The 18,994-nt window shown below is 40.8% G+C and overlaps 1 protein-coding gene across 5 annotated transcripts; it reads right to left on the bottom strand.

The window, feature by feature from the left end:
• Positions 1 to 975: 975 nt before the first annotated feature.
• Positions 976 to 18,884, bottom strand: CHST10 (carbohydrate sulfotransferase 10). 5 transcript variants are annotated; one of them, XM_061459666.1, is made up of 6 exons: positions 18,750 to 18,884; positions 13,515 to 13,649; positions 10,643 to 10,740; positions 7,766 to 8,000; positions 5,022 to 5,127; positions 976 to 3,299 (listed from the first exon to the last, which is right to left on the bottom strand). In XM_061459666.1, the coding sequence occupies exons 2-6, from the start codon at positions 13,624 to 13,626 to the stop codon at positions 2,762 to 2,764; spliced, it is 1,089 nt and encodes a 362-aa protein (XP_061315650.1). In that variant the 5' UTR covers positions 13,627 to 13,649; positions 18,750 to 18,884; the 3' UTR covers positions 976 to 2,761. The 5 variants fall into 5 exon arrangements, with proteins under 5 accessions (XP_061315650.1, XP_061315646.1, XP_061315648.1 ...); XM_061459662.1 differs by lacking the exon at positions 18,750 to 18,884 and adding an exon at positions 18,527 to 18,634; XM_061459664.1 differs by lacking the exon at positions 18,750 to 18,884 and adding an exon at positions 16,572 to 16,636.
• Between the last annotated feature and the right edge of the window lie 110 nt (positions 18,885 to 18,994).

The following is an 18,994-nucleotide window of genomic DNA, read 5'->3' as shown; positions in this document are numbered from 1 at the left end:
CAATCTGGGCCAGCAGTTCCCAAAATATGACATAAATATTGCCTGCAGTTTGAAAGCGGTATGCAAATGACATCCAAACAGCCAAATGCTGGTCATGCATGCCATTGGGACTAAATTTGTAAAAGCCTTGTATAGTACAATTAAACTAAAATAAGCCACAAGCATTTAATTTATCGTAACTAGCAGGGCAAGAGCCTCCTCCCCAACACAGTATGCTCTGGCCACCCTACCTGCACTGGAACAACATAAGGAGAACCCTACCACCATACCTTGCCAAGGGCTCTCATGGTATGCAAGTTTCTGCAAGAGTCATATGGAACTGCACCATTGTTACTTAAGCCACGTGAGGAAGAAGCCCACTTCCAGAAGGAAAACATAGGTCAGGAGGGTATCACTGGAAGGACCAATTTTGCATTTGAGTTGAAGAAATTATAATGAGTGTTCCAGTTCCAGTCCCAGCCTGAAAAGCAAGGGAACACGGAGCTGCAAGAGCAGTACACACCTCTGACTATGCCAGTCTATCGCATTGTTCACATTTGCTGTCAGATGCCTGAGAGAACTCAATGCAGAGAAAGCTATTAGAAAATAAAATATTATTACTTAATATTTATGTAGCATTTTCCACCGGCATTTTTTAAGCAATAGATACATGAAGTAATTTACCAAGAAAAATAAAAACATACATTGGCATTCTGTGTGATCAGTAGCTTATGTTTTCAGAGGAAAACAGTTCTGCTTTGTCTTTATTAGAATTAAACTTTAAGGCCTGAATTTACTATACATTATTCACTGTTACATTTTAAATTGGCAGAGAGGTAATCAATCAGGTCATTAGCTCCAAAATGCATTTAACAGTACATTTTGCTAAGCTCCCATATTAAGAAAAACAGGAAAACCTGAAGCAGTTAACATCTTTTTATCATTGGTTAAGAACTAACAATTTAGGGCACTGCAATTGTTGTTCTTTAAAAAAAAAAAAAAGGAAAAAAATTCCACCTTCCAGCATTGCCACCCTGGATTACTCTCTTTTTAACCATGTCCAGCCAATAATTCTCCCTTATTGAAATTAGTCTGTTGAGATCTTTCTGAAACCATTTCCAGCTACAACAGGGCTTCCTTTTTGTGGGTAGCAGCACATGTCAGCTTGGCACACATGTCCTTTTTCACAAATGCAAGATGCTCCCTTGAGTTGATACAGGAAATTATCAAAACCATAGTGTGGCTGGATCTGAGGGTAGATTCCATAGCACTGGCCATAATTAGCATTTCTAGCCAGCAACATTACGCTGACCTAAAAATTCACCTGTTGGGGCTAAGATTTAAAAAACACACTTCACATGCTCACTGTGACAGAGCAACTCCTGTATTTCAGATACATGGTCTCTCTCCGATGGCCTGTGGGATGAGGTGGCAGTGTACTGATCTTTACTGCTGGTGAACTCAAACAAGAGACTGCTCTTTCTGAGACATAATGCAAGCACAGGCAAATATGATGGCTGCATCCATTCAGTTCTGGTTTTCCTTTTTCTTTTAATGCATAAAATGAGTACACAGATTTAAGCGACATTCAAACTCCTGGCAAGTAGCCAACTCACCCCATGGGTAACATAAATATTGGGCATTTTTGAGTTGGGACACCATGGCAGTGAAACACTGGAAAAATCAGGGATTCATCCTGTCTCCTTCCAGCAGGGAGATGAATTTTCAAAGGGGAGTACATTTTCTGTTCTCTGAGGTACTGAGCATACAGCAAGGTTGGATGTAAGAAAAAGGTCGTCCAAGTAACTCTAGCAGATCTGTTATATGATATCCAGATTTTGTGGCTTCTTTAGTAATCTTTACTGTTAGAAGACAAAACAAGTTATATTGTGTGTGAGCATCTCACGATTTCTATATGTGCTTCCACAAATGCAATTAATACTTTGTTTGAAATTAATTTTCTTTAAGGTTTCCTTAGCTGTTTCACATTTCTTCTATGCTCCATTTGCATCTGTGTTCTCAGATAACTTACAACAGCCAGGAGTTAAATAATATCTTAAATAAAATCTAAAGTAAAATTATGGAGCTCGATAGATCAGTAGTAAGTACAGTAAACACCTGACAAAATACAAAGGGGTCTGGAACCAATCCCTTTTTTAACACATCTAAACCTTCTGTCTAATTAGGTTCATTTTGTGACAAACAACAATGGGCTCAGATCAGCATTATTGTTATTATAGCAGCCACATGACAGAACCTAGATGATTTATTTGACAAGCATTTAATCAATTTTTTTTGTCCTGTACTGGCCTCTCATTTTCAAAACTCATGGGAGACAACATGCCTTTCTCATGTATGAATCATCAAGTTCACCCACATGTCAGAGTTAAACTACAGTGAAATTGCCATCTTCTTATAAATACTTCACAACATTTTAAAACAGGCATTCTGTCTGGGAAAAGGAGGGGAAGATCATAGCCCACTTGTCCTCCCTCTTTCCTCCTGAAGGGAAGAGGAGAGAAACAGAATTCTGTATTTCAGATAACAGAGACTTAATTCCTAAAACACTGCAATGTCATGTATTGAAAACATGGTCAGTAAACAACAACTGTAAGCCCCTACTTGTTCATATGACAAATGAAAGCATTTTCATATGAAAAATGGAGCAACATCAAAAAGCTACAAAACAAATGTTGATTCTCAGCTCTGTCAGTGCTGCAGCTGGTATTCACGCAGGTTTAGATTAATCCATGAGACACTTCTTCAGAGCTTATCCCAGGCGTCAGTTAAGCAAGAAATCTGGCTCCTGATAACCAAAGAGTTTAAAATCACCTTCAAACCGTGCATAGAGGCGTCTTATGTCTCTCTTGCTAATTCCTGAAAAATACCGCTCTACTTTTGTTTTGTTGTACACTGTTATGCCTGGTGGAATTGTGGGGTATGATACCAAATGGTCTATGCCAGCTGCTTTCAAGATATATGGAGCATCGTCCTCCAGGGTTTCATGGTGTCCAATCACGCTATATGTGATTTCACAGGGAGCACAAAGTTCCACATACGTTACCCAATGAATGATGTGGTCACCAAACTGAATATCCAGCCACCGGTGATTAGGATCTCCCAGATAGCGCACGAAGTCCTCAAACTGCAGCCCTTTGGTCTCTGTGCGATTCTTTCTGTATTTACGAATGATGCCAGGAGCAATTTCATGCCGGTACCAAGGTTCAAACCGAGGATTGTGCACAAACTTGTCTTTGAATGCAGAAATAAGTCTTTCAAATGGATCTCTAACAATAAAAAACTTGAAGTATAAATTCAGTCTAAACAGAGGAAAGAAAAATATAAGAAATTAACAACATGTTTAAAGTGTGTTTAACAAAGACAAAATGCACATAAACTCTGACCGCAGACACAGCAATGTGAATCTTACACCACTTGCAGCCTATCAATATTAGAATCAATAGGACTAGATATACAATCTCTGACTTCTTACTAATAGTTTTTGTATACAGGACAAAGTGGAAATAGATCATTCTGGTTTTCACATTTTATTCAAACTGGAGAAGCTTAGTTTCTCTCAATCCATATAAACAGGAGACGAAAGATGCTGAAAGCTCCAAGTCAAAGATATTTTTAATTCCATGTGATTAAGCTCAAGAAGCAAAATACACAAAAACATGGAAGAAGTGGCTTGGTGTTGCTAAATGCATAGAGGGCTGCATTTTTCCCTGGCAGGTAGTTAGACAAATCACTGCTGAAGTAAACAACAATAAAAATCTAGCATTTTATTTGATGTTTTTGTGTGCTTTCAGTAATGGCTGAGAACACCGTTTTCATGAGACCACAGTTTTTAACAAAATTTCACATTTTATTCTAATACTGAAATATATAATATTCTGTAATCAGAGATTATCTGCAGGAGGACTAAACTGAAAACAAGGTTTATTTCAGTAAATAGCTCAGAAAAGGAGATTTAGAGCCCAATCCTCACTGATGTAAGCAGCGCAACTCTTTCCAGCCTCAACAGCAACTTGGATCAGTCTTCAGGTTCTCCTCACTTACTCCTCACCTGGCAGGGCTACAGGTCAGCAAACTAGATCAACAGATCCACATTATCCTTCTCTCTACACCTAAATTCCCTGATAATGTCAGAATTCCCAGCCAAACACATGTTGTGCATCTCCAGCACACTTTGGTGAGCTGACTGCAACAACCCAAACCAAAATGGCATTCAACTTCAAACTCCCGAGCTATGGCTCTTCCCCCAGGTGAACAGCTACTCTCTATGCAGGGCCGTTCACAAACCTCAGACCAGGCTCTGCCGGTATCTGACACGTGTATAAGGGGCTGACTCTTCAGAACGGCTCAGTACACACCATAACTATGCAAGTGCAAGTTTACAAGTGCCCGCTGTCATCTTACGTCAATTCTCTCCATGCTGCCACCCTTTACAGGGATTATATATGGCATAGGGTCTAGTAGAGATGAGAGCAGACACAGTCAAAAACCTATCCAAAGTAATTCAGAAGGTTTTACCGCAGAGTACTTTTTCTGCTTTGAGAACCAGAAGGACCGAAAAAGGGAGATAAAGTGATTCAGCTAGATGGACAATACTCTCAGGCTAAGGAACAATAACATTTTAAACCTATCCAGTTCCATCTCAATAAGTAAATCTGCCTGTAATGACAATCTTACATGTAGGCACGCAAGATTTACTACACAGGGCATCAGTGTGGACCTTCCAAATAAACCTTCCTTTCTGAAGGTCACCTATGCAAAATCTAGGTATACACTGAACTGCATAAACCCTATATCCAGAAGGAGCTGGTTGGCTCACTTAACTGTATCATCAATTATGCTGGTGTTCTACTTCAAAGCCAGTAGGAAGGCTGTCACAGCAAAATCTGTGAGGCCGTTGCAGAAATGGTAGAGCAGAAACACTGAAACTGAGAATTCCAGATGTAGACTTCAGCTATACTCTTGATTCCTTATTATGCGCTGATTCCTAACCCCCCTCGCACCCCTGGGAAGCTACCTCTTACCGTTTTTTAATTTCAGAGTCACTGAAGGAGGACAAGCGTGGAAGGCCATTCTTCTCATGATCATGTACAATGTTTTCTGGGATCTCTTCTATGGAAGAAAATGCTCCTAGACAAATCACAGAAAATGAATACTTCAGGGGAAAAAAGTGAGTACAAGCAAGCATGTGTGCCTTTGGCTGACAGCTTTTTGTTTTATCTTTCTCTTTTCTGTATTTTTAGCATTTATGGTTACTATGTTTAAAACTGTTAAATGATGAGAGGTTCTGACTGCAAAGCTGAAAACTGTTAAAATTCCTTAGGGTATGTAACATCAAGGTCCAAGACCAAATGGCCTCAAAACTCTCAGAAAGGCACATTATGCAGATTTCATTAGCAACTATGTCTAAGCCTTTAACTCCCCACCTCAGTGTCCCCATTCATTTTCTTTCCCTCTGCCCACACATACAAATGGAGGAAGACTTTGAGGATTAACTCCAATGAAGGAACCAGCTTTTTGGCTGAGTTTCTATCACCAACAAAAAGTAAATGTTGTGGGCTGCTTTTGGAACTGCTTCAATACAGAAGCACTTCGCTGTCAGGATCCATAAAGTTCATTTAACAGCTATGCTGTGCTGAAAAATTCCAACCATACAATACGACACAGACTAAAAATCACTAAAATTAACAACAGAAAGTCTCCAGATGTTTATTTCTGCAAGCACATGAACTGACAAGAAAAATAATGTCACTAAATTCTGATGTGCTTATTTTAAGATCCTGATCCTGGAAGTTTTTATGACCTTGAGAAATATCTCATGTGTACCCCTTCGGCTTTAGGCATAAGCCTCTACACAACAGCATCATTCCAGAGTACCAACCTGCAACAAGAACAGGATGCTTCAAAAAAAACTCTTTGGGTGAAAGCCTTTAAGGCTTTTTTCCAGAACTGCAGTGAATAATCCATATCACTCAGCTTCTCAGTTTTCTGTCTTTTTTTCGGGGTGGGGGGAGAAGGCTGATGGTGGTTGCATTTTATTAATTTCAGGGGCTTATATATTTTTGTACTCTTCTTAAATTACATGTAGACAACAGATGGCAGATTACACAGCCTCAGAAACTGAATCCTTGGAATCATGCGGAGCACAAATTCAGTACGAGCAATAGCAGAGTTAGCTCCTCCACAGTACCTCCATAGTGCCACAGCTATGTTTTTTCCATCTGAACCTCTAAATACCAATTAGGTATTTGGATGTAAAATATTCTCCCTCACATATCTGTCCTGCTTGCTGAAACTATTCAAAGAAGAAACAGGTCAACTGCAGTGGTAGTCTTCATCAGCAAATACTAGTACTGCTCAAGGCAGAGGTGACCAGTATTTATGTAAAAACAATTTTCTATCATTATCCAACACACCAGAAGTAGGAAGCTCAAGGTGAAAGATTTGCTGCTGCTAAGACATGAGTTATCCTCACTCAATGCAGCTAATACATCCCTGCCTGTCCTCAGCTATTTTTTGCATGTTATCTCTGTTAAATTCTGATAGGAACAAGTACTTCTAATGCACTGGTATAGTTTCATATTTAGTACTTTCTTGGTGTGTGGCTTTCATGGGTATTTAAAACACATGCCCATATGTGTCCTCTGTGTGTGCGCCTATGCGGGTGCATATATTTGCTTGATTTTTAGCTCCCATCCATACATCAAAATTGAAACCAGTATTAAGGTTTTTAAAGACATACTTGTCGCTACAAAGGTTTTGCTGAGGGACACTTGTTTTGCCAATTTGTCACCATTTCTTTCAGGGTGCGCAAACTAGTTCACACAAGGTAAAGAAAATACAGAAACACAAGTGCAGAGCTGGCTGTTCACAAGGTGCTTCTAACAAGCAAGCTGGGCCCACAACGTTCAGGTTTCGCCCATATCTTGGTGGGCTATGCCACCTGCAAAACCACAGAAGGACCTCAACTGACCTGACATGTAGCAAATTCACAGCCTTGGCGGACAGACAGGCACAATGCTCTAATGTCAGACAAGGGTGTGTTATGTTAAATACGATCATGTTAATTTTATGTGTGCAGGTAAGGGTACAGTAGAAAACCTTCAGGAAATGAGTTATTTTTATTGGCCATTAGAAGAAGATGATAGGCAGTGTTCACCTTGTAGGTTGTTTTCAAACACACTAGTCCCTTTACTCCTTCTTTTACAGTCCTTTATAACATAAATTTGTTGAACACATTATTGCCTTAAGCACCTCACAATCTTTATGGCTCCTATGATGGCTCACTGATAGCACATACACAAGATTTCAGCAGTACAGACCAACAGCAGCTGCCAAGTTCTAACTGGCTTTCTTTGTGGCCAAACACCCCTAGTTAAAAGTCAGTGGCCTCAAGTCGGAATTTTTGTATTATTTCTATTTATGCAATTGTGATACCTTGTAGTTTACTTTTTTCAAATACTATAGAATACTGCTACCCCTTCAAAGATAAATCTACCTCCCACCAGCATGGGTACTCTTTCATGACTCCAATCACTTTTGAGCCAAGCAATAACAGTATTTACTTTCACAGAAAGAACAGGTGTATATTTTCTATAAAAGAGATGTTTTGGAAGGACTAGAAGCAATTGTGAAGAATGAAAGGCTGAAATTAAGTATCAGTGTACAGAAAAGCAGAAAGAATCCATTTTTGTGTTGTCCCACTTGGACTAATTCTGCTCTTTCCTCCTCTTCAAAGAGACCCACACACCCACAGCAGAGTAGGTACCATTTAAAACGATCAAGACTTTTTTCCACTGAGTGTTGCCCACTTTTGGCGTCTGACAAAAGAGGATCTTGTGCTTGTCACACACAAATATTCGGTCCAAGACGAATTTGGAAACTGCAGTGTGAGAGAGATCTCTCAATGCAGTGTCTCTGCAGACATTCCTGAGAAGCTCAAGTCTTTCCATATGAACCAGGGGCTGGCGGATCAGATTTCCAGAAAAAGCTTTTCCAGTTGGCTTTAGGAAACACAGAGGGGAAAGAAAAAAAAAGAAAAGAAAAAAAGTGCAAGAATTTAGTTTTCAGATCAAATTCTAAAGTATAAAAATCCCCAAGCTATGTATCTTAATGACTCCCAGATTCACAATTAAAACATTGCTATATATTAACTAAGGGGTAGCACAGTTTCCTTCCTGTGCTGCTGCTGTGCATGTTGGTTCAACTGCTAAGTCACTGGGTAGTAGTAGACAGTAGTTAAGTGCTTTTCCATACAATTTAAGTCTGCTGCTTATCTGTGCAGATAAAACATGACTTGACCAAATACTGGAATTCCCACAAAGCTTCAACAGCGAGCAAGAAAGTTTCCAAGGGGTTGGGACAGGGATTTCAACAGGAACTAAGCTTTAATCTCTGAGATGGGGCTTAGGGATGCTGACCCATCTAGCTGGGAAAGAAGAATTTGGCGTAAAAGTTCTGTGTTGTTTTCTAGCACCTGCAGGTATTCAGTGTTTCCATTTATTCAAGCTGAAATAAAACCAAGTGGACAAAAATTCACACAAGAAGCATCAGGGCTTAGTATGGCAAATAAGAGAAGCAGGCAGGATTCCTCTCTCCAGAAATGGATGAAGTGTTTGATATGTCTCATTCTTCCGAGACTGACAGGAACCACAACCACCCCTGCCTCACAATTAGTGGGGAGAGAGGAAAAAGGAGTTTGTCTGATTAACAGGTAATGGAAAATCTTACATTTCTACTGACAAGTCTTCCCCCTTCCACTAACTGATTTACATGGTTGGCAGTATCAGTACTGACTAGAAGTACTGATTGAGAGCAGCCCTGCAGAGAGGGACTTGGGGATACTGATGAATGAAAAATTGGGTATGTGCTGCCCCTGCGTCCTTGCAGTCCAGAAAGGCAATTGTATCCAGGGCTGCATAAAAAAGAAGTCTGGCCAGCAGGTCAAGGGAGATGATTCTGCCCCTCTAAACCACTCTTGTGGGACTCCCACCTCAAGTACTGTGTTCAGCTTTTTGGTCCTCAGTACAAGAAAGGCATGGGCCTGTTAAAGTGGGTCCAGACGAGGGCCATGAAAATGGTCAGAAAGCTGGAGCACCTCTGCTATGAGAAAGGGCTGAGAGAGTTGGGTTTATTCACTCTGAAGAAGGCCCCAGGGAGACCTTCTAGCAGCCTTGCAGTACCCAAAGAGGGCTTACAAGAAATCTGGAGAGAGACTTTTTACAAGGACAAGGGGTAGCAGTTTTAAACCAAAAAAGGGTAGGTTTAGATTAGGTATGAGGAAGAACTTTTTTCTTATGAGTGTGGTGAGGCACTGGCACAGGTTGCCCAGAGAAGCTGTGTCTGCCCCGTCCCTGGCAGTGTTCAAAGCCAGGCTGGATGGGGCTTTGAGCAACCTGGTCTGCTGGAAGGTGTAGCTGCCCATGGCAGGGAGTTGCAACTAGATGATCTTTAAGGTCCTTTTCAACCCAAACCATTCTATGGTTCTATGATTTTAGGTACAGTGTCCAAGCTAAACATGAAAATGGAATGATTTTATGTTTTGTCCCAGTCCTCCATATGAAAAAAAAAAAATAAATAAAATCTCGTTCTGCTTTTTCTGTTACTCTTCTCCAATATCCCCTGGTCAGAATGAAATCTGAACAGCCCGACAGGTTGTTTAGCTGTCAGAACAATTTCTTTTGCATGCAACCAGGATTAATATTAGTGCTTCATGCTTCATGCTATCAGGAAGTCAAGAGGGAATAGATATAGATCCAGAAACCTTATTATCCTCTTCCATACAAGTAAAAGAAGATATTAATACTCATTACACAGATCTGCTAGCCTTCCTCTAAACAAAGTGCCTCTCACAAGTATTTTGAGTATAATTTATAATTCAGGTTATTTACATGCAAAACCAAAAAAGCGTTGTGTTTATACAGAAACCTACTTTCCATGCTGCATCACAAAAACACTTTAAATGTAAGATGACTTAAGCAACCAATGGAAAAAAATTGGCCTTAGCCTACTGTGCAACTAGTCTCAAATTAACTTTTGGACAAGGGAATTTCAGAGTTTCTTTGCAGTTTAGCAAGTACCACGTTTGTTCTGCTTTATTGTTGAAAGCATAAAACTATGCATCTAAAGGATCAACTGGTATTGAATAGTACTGTGTTCATGCTCTACTTTGGAAAAATGCAGAGATGTGAAGCACATAGAGCAGAAAACATGAAAAAGAAATAGAGACTGATAAAAAGAATCAGAGGGATTGGTCAGAGAACTCGGATAACAGACAAGACAGGTTTGCCCTCAAGAACCACAAACCTGATGGCTATGGCAATACAGAATACAAGTAATCAAAAACTCGGACATTATATTAAAAAGGATAACAAAATGACTGTTCTGACTTGATAAAGGAGTACTGTAATGATTTTTTCCTAACAATGGAAACACATTAAGTTGAATCATTCAGATGAAACAAGATAGCAGGTTACCATAACAAACTATCTTTGTGAAGCTAAAATGAATTCGGTTGGCTCTATCTAAATAGAACAATCTGAATAAATAATTCCTGTCTAGAAATTCCCTTTAACAACAGAAAGGAACTTAATATCTTATTTTCTCCCACTATAAGACATGTAACCCTTATCTCAACTGTAAGCACCTGGAATTCTTCAGGCCAACGTTTTTCTTCTGGCACATGTACCTCCTCCACTTTTGCTACAGCTGTCAGTATCAATGGCTCTTGCTTGGCACCATAGCCTAAAGTAGGAAGGAAGGCAAGAGCATTACAGAAGGTGGGGAAAAGGCAGCTATTCCCGCTTTACAGCTAACACAACTGAACATCACTTTCTGTATTAAGTGTACAAAACATGGTACTTGTTTCCAAATTGGAAGGTACTAGACAACACATGAGACAGCCTATGAATATTTTAAAGGATGTACTCTGTGTGAATTTTGGATGGAACTTCAGTTGAGTTTTAGCAAGGAAACACGTCCATTGTATTTTGGTCTTTTTTAAACAGACTGTGCAAAGAGACATAGAAATCATAGATCCAAATATCACAATTAGTAGACAACTGAGTACAGCTATATGGGTTTGACAGTAAGACATTTTTATTTTTCATTAGAATTACTGAAGTATGGGCAAATAAAAAAAAAAATAAATCTATCAGGTGTCTCCCTCCCCTCATATTAGCAGATAGGTTTTTTCTGTTGTAAACTCTTAGACATTACCAGAAGAAAAGTGTCATTAAGGAACATCTTTTATTTGGTGCTCTAAGTAAACACCTCTAACCAGCAATAAATACATGATCCGCTCTTCCTTTATTACTGGACTGACTGCCTTCCTTAGAGACTCCCACAACAAAAGAAAAAACTCAGCTGATACTCTTGTTCTTTTTTAATGATTTTATGACAGCTAATAGCTCGAGACCAAGTTAAAGTGTGTATCCTTGCAGTACCTTTTGCACCTTTTGCAACTGGCATGCTATAGGAAAACTCAAAAGTCCACAAAGCTATAGCTTTCCATGGTACAGAAAAATCAAAAATGATTCAAAGCAGCCTTCCCCAACCACAAAGCAAAAATAATATGACTTCTCACTGAAAATTTATCTCCATCCACATTGGACTACTTTTCCCTTATGCAGTTTCATCAATGAATAATTTGTCTTCGTCTGCATCTATAGGGGCTTAGTGTTTTATAGTCAAGAAACCTGGAAACTGCCAATGTCCTTTTCTTAAGGGAGTACTCTACTCTGCCTCCACTGCATTTTAATAACGGGCATGCATGGAAAAGCAAGTTAAAGCTGAAAACCATGTAAGCAACTAAGCAATCAGATACAGTAAATATTATTGTGCACAGACTTACTTCACAGTATCCTTTGGTAAAATCAAAGTAACCTGATTCAATAAAGACCAGTTAAAGTATCCACCATTATCACCATGTAAAAGCATGCCTGCAGATGCTACTAGAAATGATGAACAGAAATTTGCTCCTTCTCATTAAGGAGTTCCTATTGCTTATGCACCCAAGACATTAGTAAAAGGCTTAAACAAAAGAACATTGATTCATTGAGCATCTGCTGTTTTTGTTCTATCTGCTAAGTAGACACAGCCAAGTAAGGACAATTTCTGACAAGCCATATTTTATTAAGTCTAGAACTGTTCCTCTAGGATTGGCCATCCTATTTGGACTTTCTCCAAGCTTCTGCTGGTATATTCAAATTACTTCCCTTCATGACTCCCAGTACAAATACAGGTATCTCCAACACATACATACACTTAACCACAGCCATGTCTTTGCAAAACTGAAGCTTAAGAAATTACACAATTTTCTGCTCAGAGAACTACTCAAAGGGGAAGGAAGCTTCAGCATAGACAACAGAGAAAAGCTGGCAAGTCAAGGTAATAAAAAGGCAGTAAATGCAAAGGGTGTACTCTAGTAATTTTTTTTTTAACTATTTTTTAATCCTCCTGACAAATTCTGATGTAAAAAAAAACAAAACACTCAAAGGATACCTGAGCTGGGAAACACAAGTTGGCATCAAATGAAATACTGAAGATTTAACTACCTAACGTAAGACCAGCTTATTTGCAGATGTCCTAGGACTCAAAAACAACTGGGACCAAGAAAAGCTAAGTTACCCTACAGTTCTCATCTGTAAGACTTGCTGAAATCTCCACTATCCAGAGGTATGCTGTTTAAAAAGGTACACTTAATATATCTATCCACTATCAAGTTACTGAAACAAATGTCACTAGTGATGTCAGTGTTTCAGAAGTTACACATTTTTGCATATCTTAGAAAGATGCAGAAATATAGGTCTCTTACAACTAGAAGTGATATCATCACCTTCACCCTAAACTCTCTGTAGGATGGCTTTGTAACAGTAGCTCCTCAGCAGACAGAAAACTGTAACATGCTGTGTAGTGTCATGAAATGGCTTAAATTCCTCATCAGCTTAACACCATCTGGGCTACTTAGCAAAAGCCTGTAAGCTGTTTGTCAGTCAAACAGCAGAGGATAAAACTGAATGCAAGAAGCAGGGCAGAGGTGGCCAGACTAAGTGCACTGCAAATGAAATAGAATTTTCCACAAATTTTACATAATACTGCAGCCACAGGACAAGCAGTCACAAGAGGACAGAAACTAGTTATCATCTGAAATGAACTCTTAATTCTTTCTGAATCTCCATTGTCTTTAAACGGGTAATTGTGCTCTGTTGTACTGCATGTAACGTCTACTACTAGTAGATCAAGATACTGAAACCAAATGTATTGAAAGAGCAGACCTCACGGGACAGTACTGACAAACATGTTCTTAACCACCAAAAAAAGGACATGATGTTAGTTTTGCAGACTTCTACCAAGAAAAGCAGAAACTATCAGCACTGTCACTTCTAGAAATTTAGTTGTTCTGTTCTCAATCCTACCAAAACAGCGGTACTACAGCAGAACTACTTTGCACAGAAGGAGCATTTATGAGAAGCACTATTCAATTTTCCATTTCAGATCAACATTAAAGTTGAACTTACCCTCTGGGTCTTTAAAAGTCAATGTGATAAACTTGCTAGCAACCATGAACATAAATATCACCCAAAAGCATGCAGCTAGCAGCAGCCACTGGTGGTGCATGTTGTCAGACATGAGCCATATAAAGTTGTTTTTTCCTGTTTGAAAGAGGAAAGATTGACACATTAATTATTTTTGTTCCAGTTTAGAAAAATATTTTTCATAACCAAAATGACAAAACTAATACACATGTGTGTCACAAAATATAGCAGTAGATTTCACTTCATACTTTTTGTTCCTTTGGCTGGGTTTTTAACCCATGTTAAGGCTGAGGCAGTGTAAATGCCAGATGCTATTAAAGAGAGGCTTCACTTCTCCTTCACCCCTAGGTACACATTCCCAGTCCCCTCCTTGTGCTGGAAATAGCACTGACTGCTTGGGGAGACATACCAGAAACCCCCTGATTTTTTAAAAGTGTAGTTTACTTTGTGATTTAACTTTGTGAGATGGCTTATTGTAGGAAAGGAAGGGAGAATGAAAAATGCTCCCCTCTCTGTGGTAGCTAGTCAGCAGATTAATATGTAATAACAGGCTGTAACATTAACAGTATCCTTGGTTATGTCAAGTCATCTCATGACATGTAGCAGAGTCCTGCCCTGCACTGCCTACATGAATTAAAGGCTGAAAACTACTAAGCCAGAAAGCTAAGCTTAACCTGACAAAATATTTAAATACATTAATGCCTCTTTTTATCTTGTCACTTTTATTGCCAGCAAAGTATCAACCACAGGTTCTGAAAGATCCTTTTATGGCCATCTTGCTAATCACTGTCCACACAGATAGTAAAAAGGGGGTTCCTTGGCAACAGCTACTACCTGTAGCTGTACCCCTGCAGATAAAGACAGGACTTCCCCAAGACTGCAGGAAGGGTTATCCAAATGACTGAGACCTCAGATTTAATGCGCAAAGAAACCACAGATACTGACTGAATTCAAGCAGAGTGAGGGTAAGGATATTGCACAGTACTACAAACACATAGTGTCTGCCCTACTTCACTGTTTGTAAGTTTGCTGGAGTGCTCTAACCACTTCTTAGCTTGATTTTAGAAACTGTAATCCTAACAAATTTTTTTTTTTAAATGGTTAAAAGTTGAGATGCAATAGAAGAAAACCAACTGTAAAGAAGATTTAAGTCCCCAGCTATTAAGAGAAATGTAAAGTTTTATCTTTTGCTGCATTTCCAACTTCTGATTGGCAATGTACCCAGGGAAGCACTGGGGCTGACAACAAGTATCTGTGAAAGCTCCACTGCAAAACTGAAGCTTTCATAACTTAAAAAAAACCAAACCAAACCAAACCCATAAAAACTAAGAGCAAACATCACTACCTACCTACCAAAACCTGACACTCCTCAGGCTTGAATATTTATCTTGCAAAAATAAAGCACCATTGTCTCAGTTGCTGCTGGAGATAAGACACCTGAGGGCATGAACTCAGGTAACTGGAAAGTTCAAACACAAGTGAATGCTGCCTTTTGAGGATACATACAAAACAATTTCATAAAGCTTAACCAAAGAGGATCTAATACAAAAATCTCATACGATGAGATCCTCTCAACAGACCTGTGAGGTTTGTGCTTGTAGCCTCTGGAAAGAACAAAAAACCAAAACCACCCATATAACTAGCAATAGGATCAAACTCAGTTCTAAAGTAGCCACATTCAACTTCAATGGGAGTCACATCCGCATGGTTTGTGATCACATTTTTCATACAGCTACTTGAGTGAATTGCCAGGGAATACCAGATGCCCTCATTCCCAGCTAAGATGCTAAAAACATACTAGTTAATACTTCTAAGCAAAATTTGCAGTAAGTTCCTCATTCATATACCAGTATTCCACTTTTTTCATTCCCACAAAGCTTCAATAGCAGAACTGAGCCTGGTTTTGACATTATTTCAACATGTCCACCAGTGACATCAATACTACTGCTACAGGTGGGGATCAATTTTCCAACTAGCTTTTGCCTTCTAGCAATGCAAGTGTTTCCAGGAAGGGTTTTCACTGTAGCAGACAGAAGTGAAACATCTTCAGGGTATGCTGAAAGACTGTGAAAGCAGACAGCTCGAAACAGATTTGGGACCCTAAGGATGTATGCGAAATGGGTGAAAGAAGGAAAAGAACAGAATATCTCCAACTGAAAAAAAAAAAAAGAAAGAAAAAGAAAGGATTCATAATTTGTAGCTAGAATGGCAGTGTTCAGGTTATTTTTATTTTCTCAGTGCAGTATTTCTCAGTTTGGCTTCTGAGAGGTCCTTTTTTCCCCTTCTTTTATGGTTTCATTTTTAAGTACTTCTAAACACTGCATTTAGGTAAAAAGACACATGAATTGTATTTTGGACAATTACAGGCGGTGTGACCTCCATGAAGATGATGTTTGTCATCTCCCATTTTCTGCTGCAATTCCTTAGCCTCTGAGCATACAATGTCCAAGACATGTTATTCTTCAACATCAAAAGCTGTCATCCAGGAAGGGCAAGTAATAGAGTGTGAATTCCTGAACACTGACCTCTTTCCAGTTAAGTAGTTCACAGGACACAAAACGCAGCAATGACATTTTTACTTTATAGGTAGCTCTGCTAAAACCATGAGAACTGTTCAGCATTCAAAATACAGTCAAACCTGTCTTCAAGGCAGTAGACCTACAAACACTTGCAGAGAAGATTCTGCAGAAGGAAAATCTCTTTCTAACCGTCAGCTGCAGGCTTTTTGGGCTGGGCCAGACCCTTCTGCCTAACTCAGTATATTTGTTCTACATAAAGAATGGTAGAAATGGCCTCAAACATTCGTGGGAGCATCCCTGCTAGTCTCCCCACTTTTATAATGGTGATGGATGCACACCATTCAGAAAGGATTATTGATCTATATTCCCTTACGTAATTTATGTATTGGATTTCTAGGAAGTTGTGTTAAATGACACGGGAATTACAATTAACACACACAGGACTCTGCTGCCAGATCCTGTGCTCCAGAGGTAGAACAATATTCAGACAAAGACACTTATGAGCAGTACATTTACTCACCTCAAAGACTTGGACTCTGAGACCAAGAAGGGGAGAGAATCGCAGTCCCACCCATAACAACCATTACTATTAACCTTCAATACGTTGAAGCTGAGAGGAAAATATTAAGCAGTTTTGCCTACTATTTTTCATGCACACAGCAAATCTTCAACCATACTCACCGGTGCGAGAGTCTTGTCAGAGGATCTGTCATAACCTAATTACATCGGCTGGCACTGTTATGTCTAGCATCCTAAACAAAACTACACTTGTATCAGCAGCTCATAACCTATCTCAAGAAGCAGGACCAGCCTAAATTATACACAGGAATAACTTAACCATTATGTTTATTTAAATGCTGTAATGTTTTTAAAATAACATGTTTAATGTGAGGTGTCCCTCCCCTTGGCAGGGGGGGTGGAACTAGATGATCTTAAGGTCCTTTCCAACCCTAACTATTCTATGATTCTACGATTCTATGTTGTTTCCCTTTCTCTAGTTTCTTCTTTAATACTTTTATTGTTTTCACATAGGTTTTTACTTCCTGTTACATCTCCAATCTTACTGTATTTTTTGCTTCTCCTGTTACTTATTTTCTAATGAATACATGTACTAGCTTCTGGTTTTTTTTTTTTCTATTTATTTCCTTCAGTTTCCAAATGTGTCTTTTACTTCTTCTTGCCTAAAACATTTTTTCTTTACAAGTAGAAAAAACAAGAAAGCTGTTGATGGTTTAGTCTGCTTTCTCACAATTAAATGTTATGCAGGGATTTTTCAGGTTACTCCTTCTCCCTCTTATTGCAATTCTGCAGTTTTTTAGGAACACAAGATCCCCAAACCTCTCTCTCCATCCATTCCTCTTTCCTTCCCTCCCTGGGCTATTTACCCCAGAAACAGTCACATAACTCTTAGATCTGCCAGATGCCATTTTGCATGAGAAGAAAAATGGGATTGCAAACACATACATAAACACAAACCAAAGATCAGGACACAAAGCGTGGCAGGCTTGACTCATGGCCTGCAAGTAACCTGTTATCTGGAAAAAACACCTGTACTTCACAGAAGGCTGCTGTCTTCACATGAATGATGTGCATAAAACATTAAAACTCAGTACAGAGCCTTCTGCTCTGCAGCTCAGGCTGCTTGGATAGAGGCTCCTGGGCAGGACAGTCCCCACACACATCATGAATGACAGCAGCACGCTGGTAGTCTCAAACTACCAACTGCTTGCCCATCAGCACATGACTAATGATGCAATTTGAAATGGAACTGGTACCAAAGGCCAAACAACAGCTATCTGGGCTACCTCATCCATTTTCATCAAGGCCTCCTTTGTGTCACCTTAAGGTTAAGAGATCTGCACGATTTATTGCACTTATATAAAAAAAAACAAAACAAAAAAAAACCCTGGACTAAAATCTATCACACACTCCTTAGGCAAGTTGTGTGGCACTACTGAATGTTGTAACGCACATCATAACACGCACTTCTGAAAGCTGGCTCTTTCCTAAGGCTTTCCACCACCCCAGAGGCATGAACAGGCCTAGCCTGTGCTCTTCCAGCTACTACTGGGGAGCGGAGTCCTCCCCAAGCACGCACCATTCACCTGTCACCGGGCAGAAAACCAGCTGCGGGAGCAGCGGAGCCTGCCACAGCCGCGGGACCCCCCACCCCAGCCCGGACAGGCTGAGTATGTGCCAGCCCCACGGCCCTCAGGCTGGGAAGGGGTCCCTGCCTCCCGTGTCCTGTTCGACAGACACCAGGTCCGACTCCACAGACACCCCATACCTTTCACAGCTGGCAAAGGCAGCGCCTCCTCCTACCCCAGCATCGGGACTTCACACGTTTCCCAAGGGCGGGGGTAAAAACAGAGGGGTCCCAGCCAAGAGCACGGGACAAAGCTGTGGTCTGACCGGCAGCGGATGAGCCGAAACAGCGCGCAACCCCTAGCCCACAAGCCGGGCTCCGGCGCGTACCTAGGCTGAACAGGCGTAAACTTTTCCCGTTCCGGAGGAGGAAGGGTGGGCTCTCCCTCACCCACACCGGCAGGTACAGACAACAGGCGCCCACCGGCTTCCTTGCCCGACCCGCGAGGAACCTCTCCCTGGAGCCGCCGGGCATCAGGCCTGTCCCTGCGGCCCGGCCCGGCTCCGCCCCGCGTTAGCGGGCCTCCCTCACAGGGCCCTCTCCCCGGCTTACCGGTCCCTCCAGTGCCGCCCCTCGCAGCCTCGGCCCCCAGCGGCGCGGCGCCGCTCCCGCTGGGGGCCGCCTCACTCGGCGGCGCGGCCGGCCCGCTCAAGTGCGCCGGCTTGTCGCTGCTGCTGCCGCCGCTGCTGCTGCATCCCCGCCCCCCGCGTGCGGGCGGTGGCAGCGACAGCTCCTCCCCAGCCCCGCTCAACCTCGCCTGCCGCTGCCCGACTCGGCCGCCACTGCCGCTTCCACTT

The sequence above is a fragment of the Pezoporus flaviventris genome, unplaced genomic scaffold (genome assembly GCF_033815535.1).
Source record: "Pezoporus flaviventris isolate CSIRO_AGI_PZ_B2104156 unplaced genomic scaffold, CSIRO_AGI_Pfla_v1 ptg000030l, whole genome shotgun sequence".
NCBI classification, from domain to species: Eukaryota; Metazoa; Chordata; class Aves; order Psittaciformes; family Psittacidae; genus Pezoporus; species Pezoporus flaviventris.
This window is presented reverse-complemented; position numbering and strand designations above follow the sequence as displayed.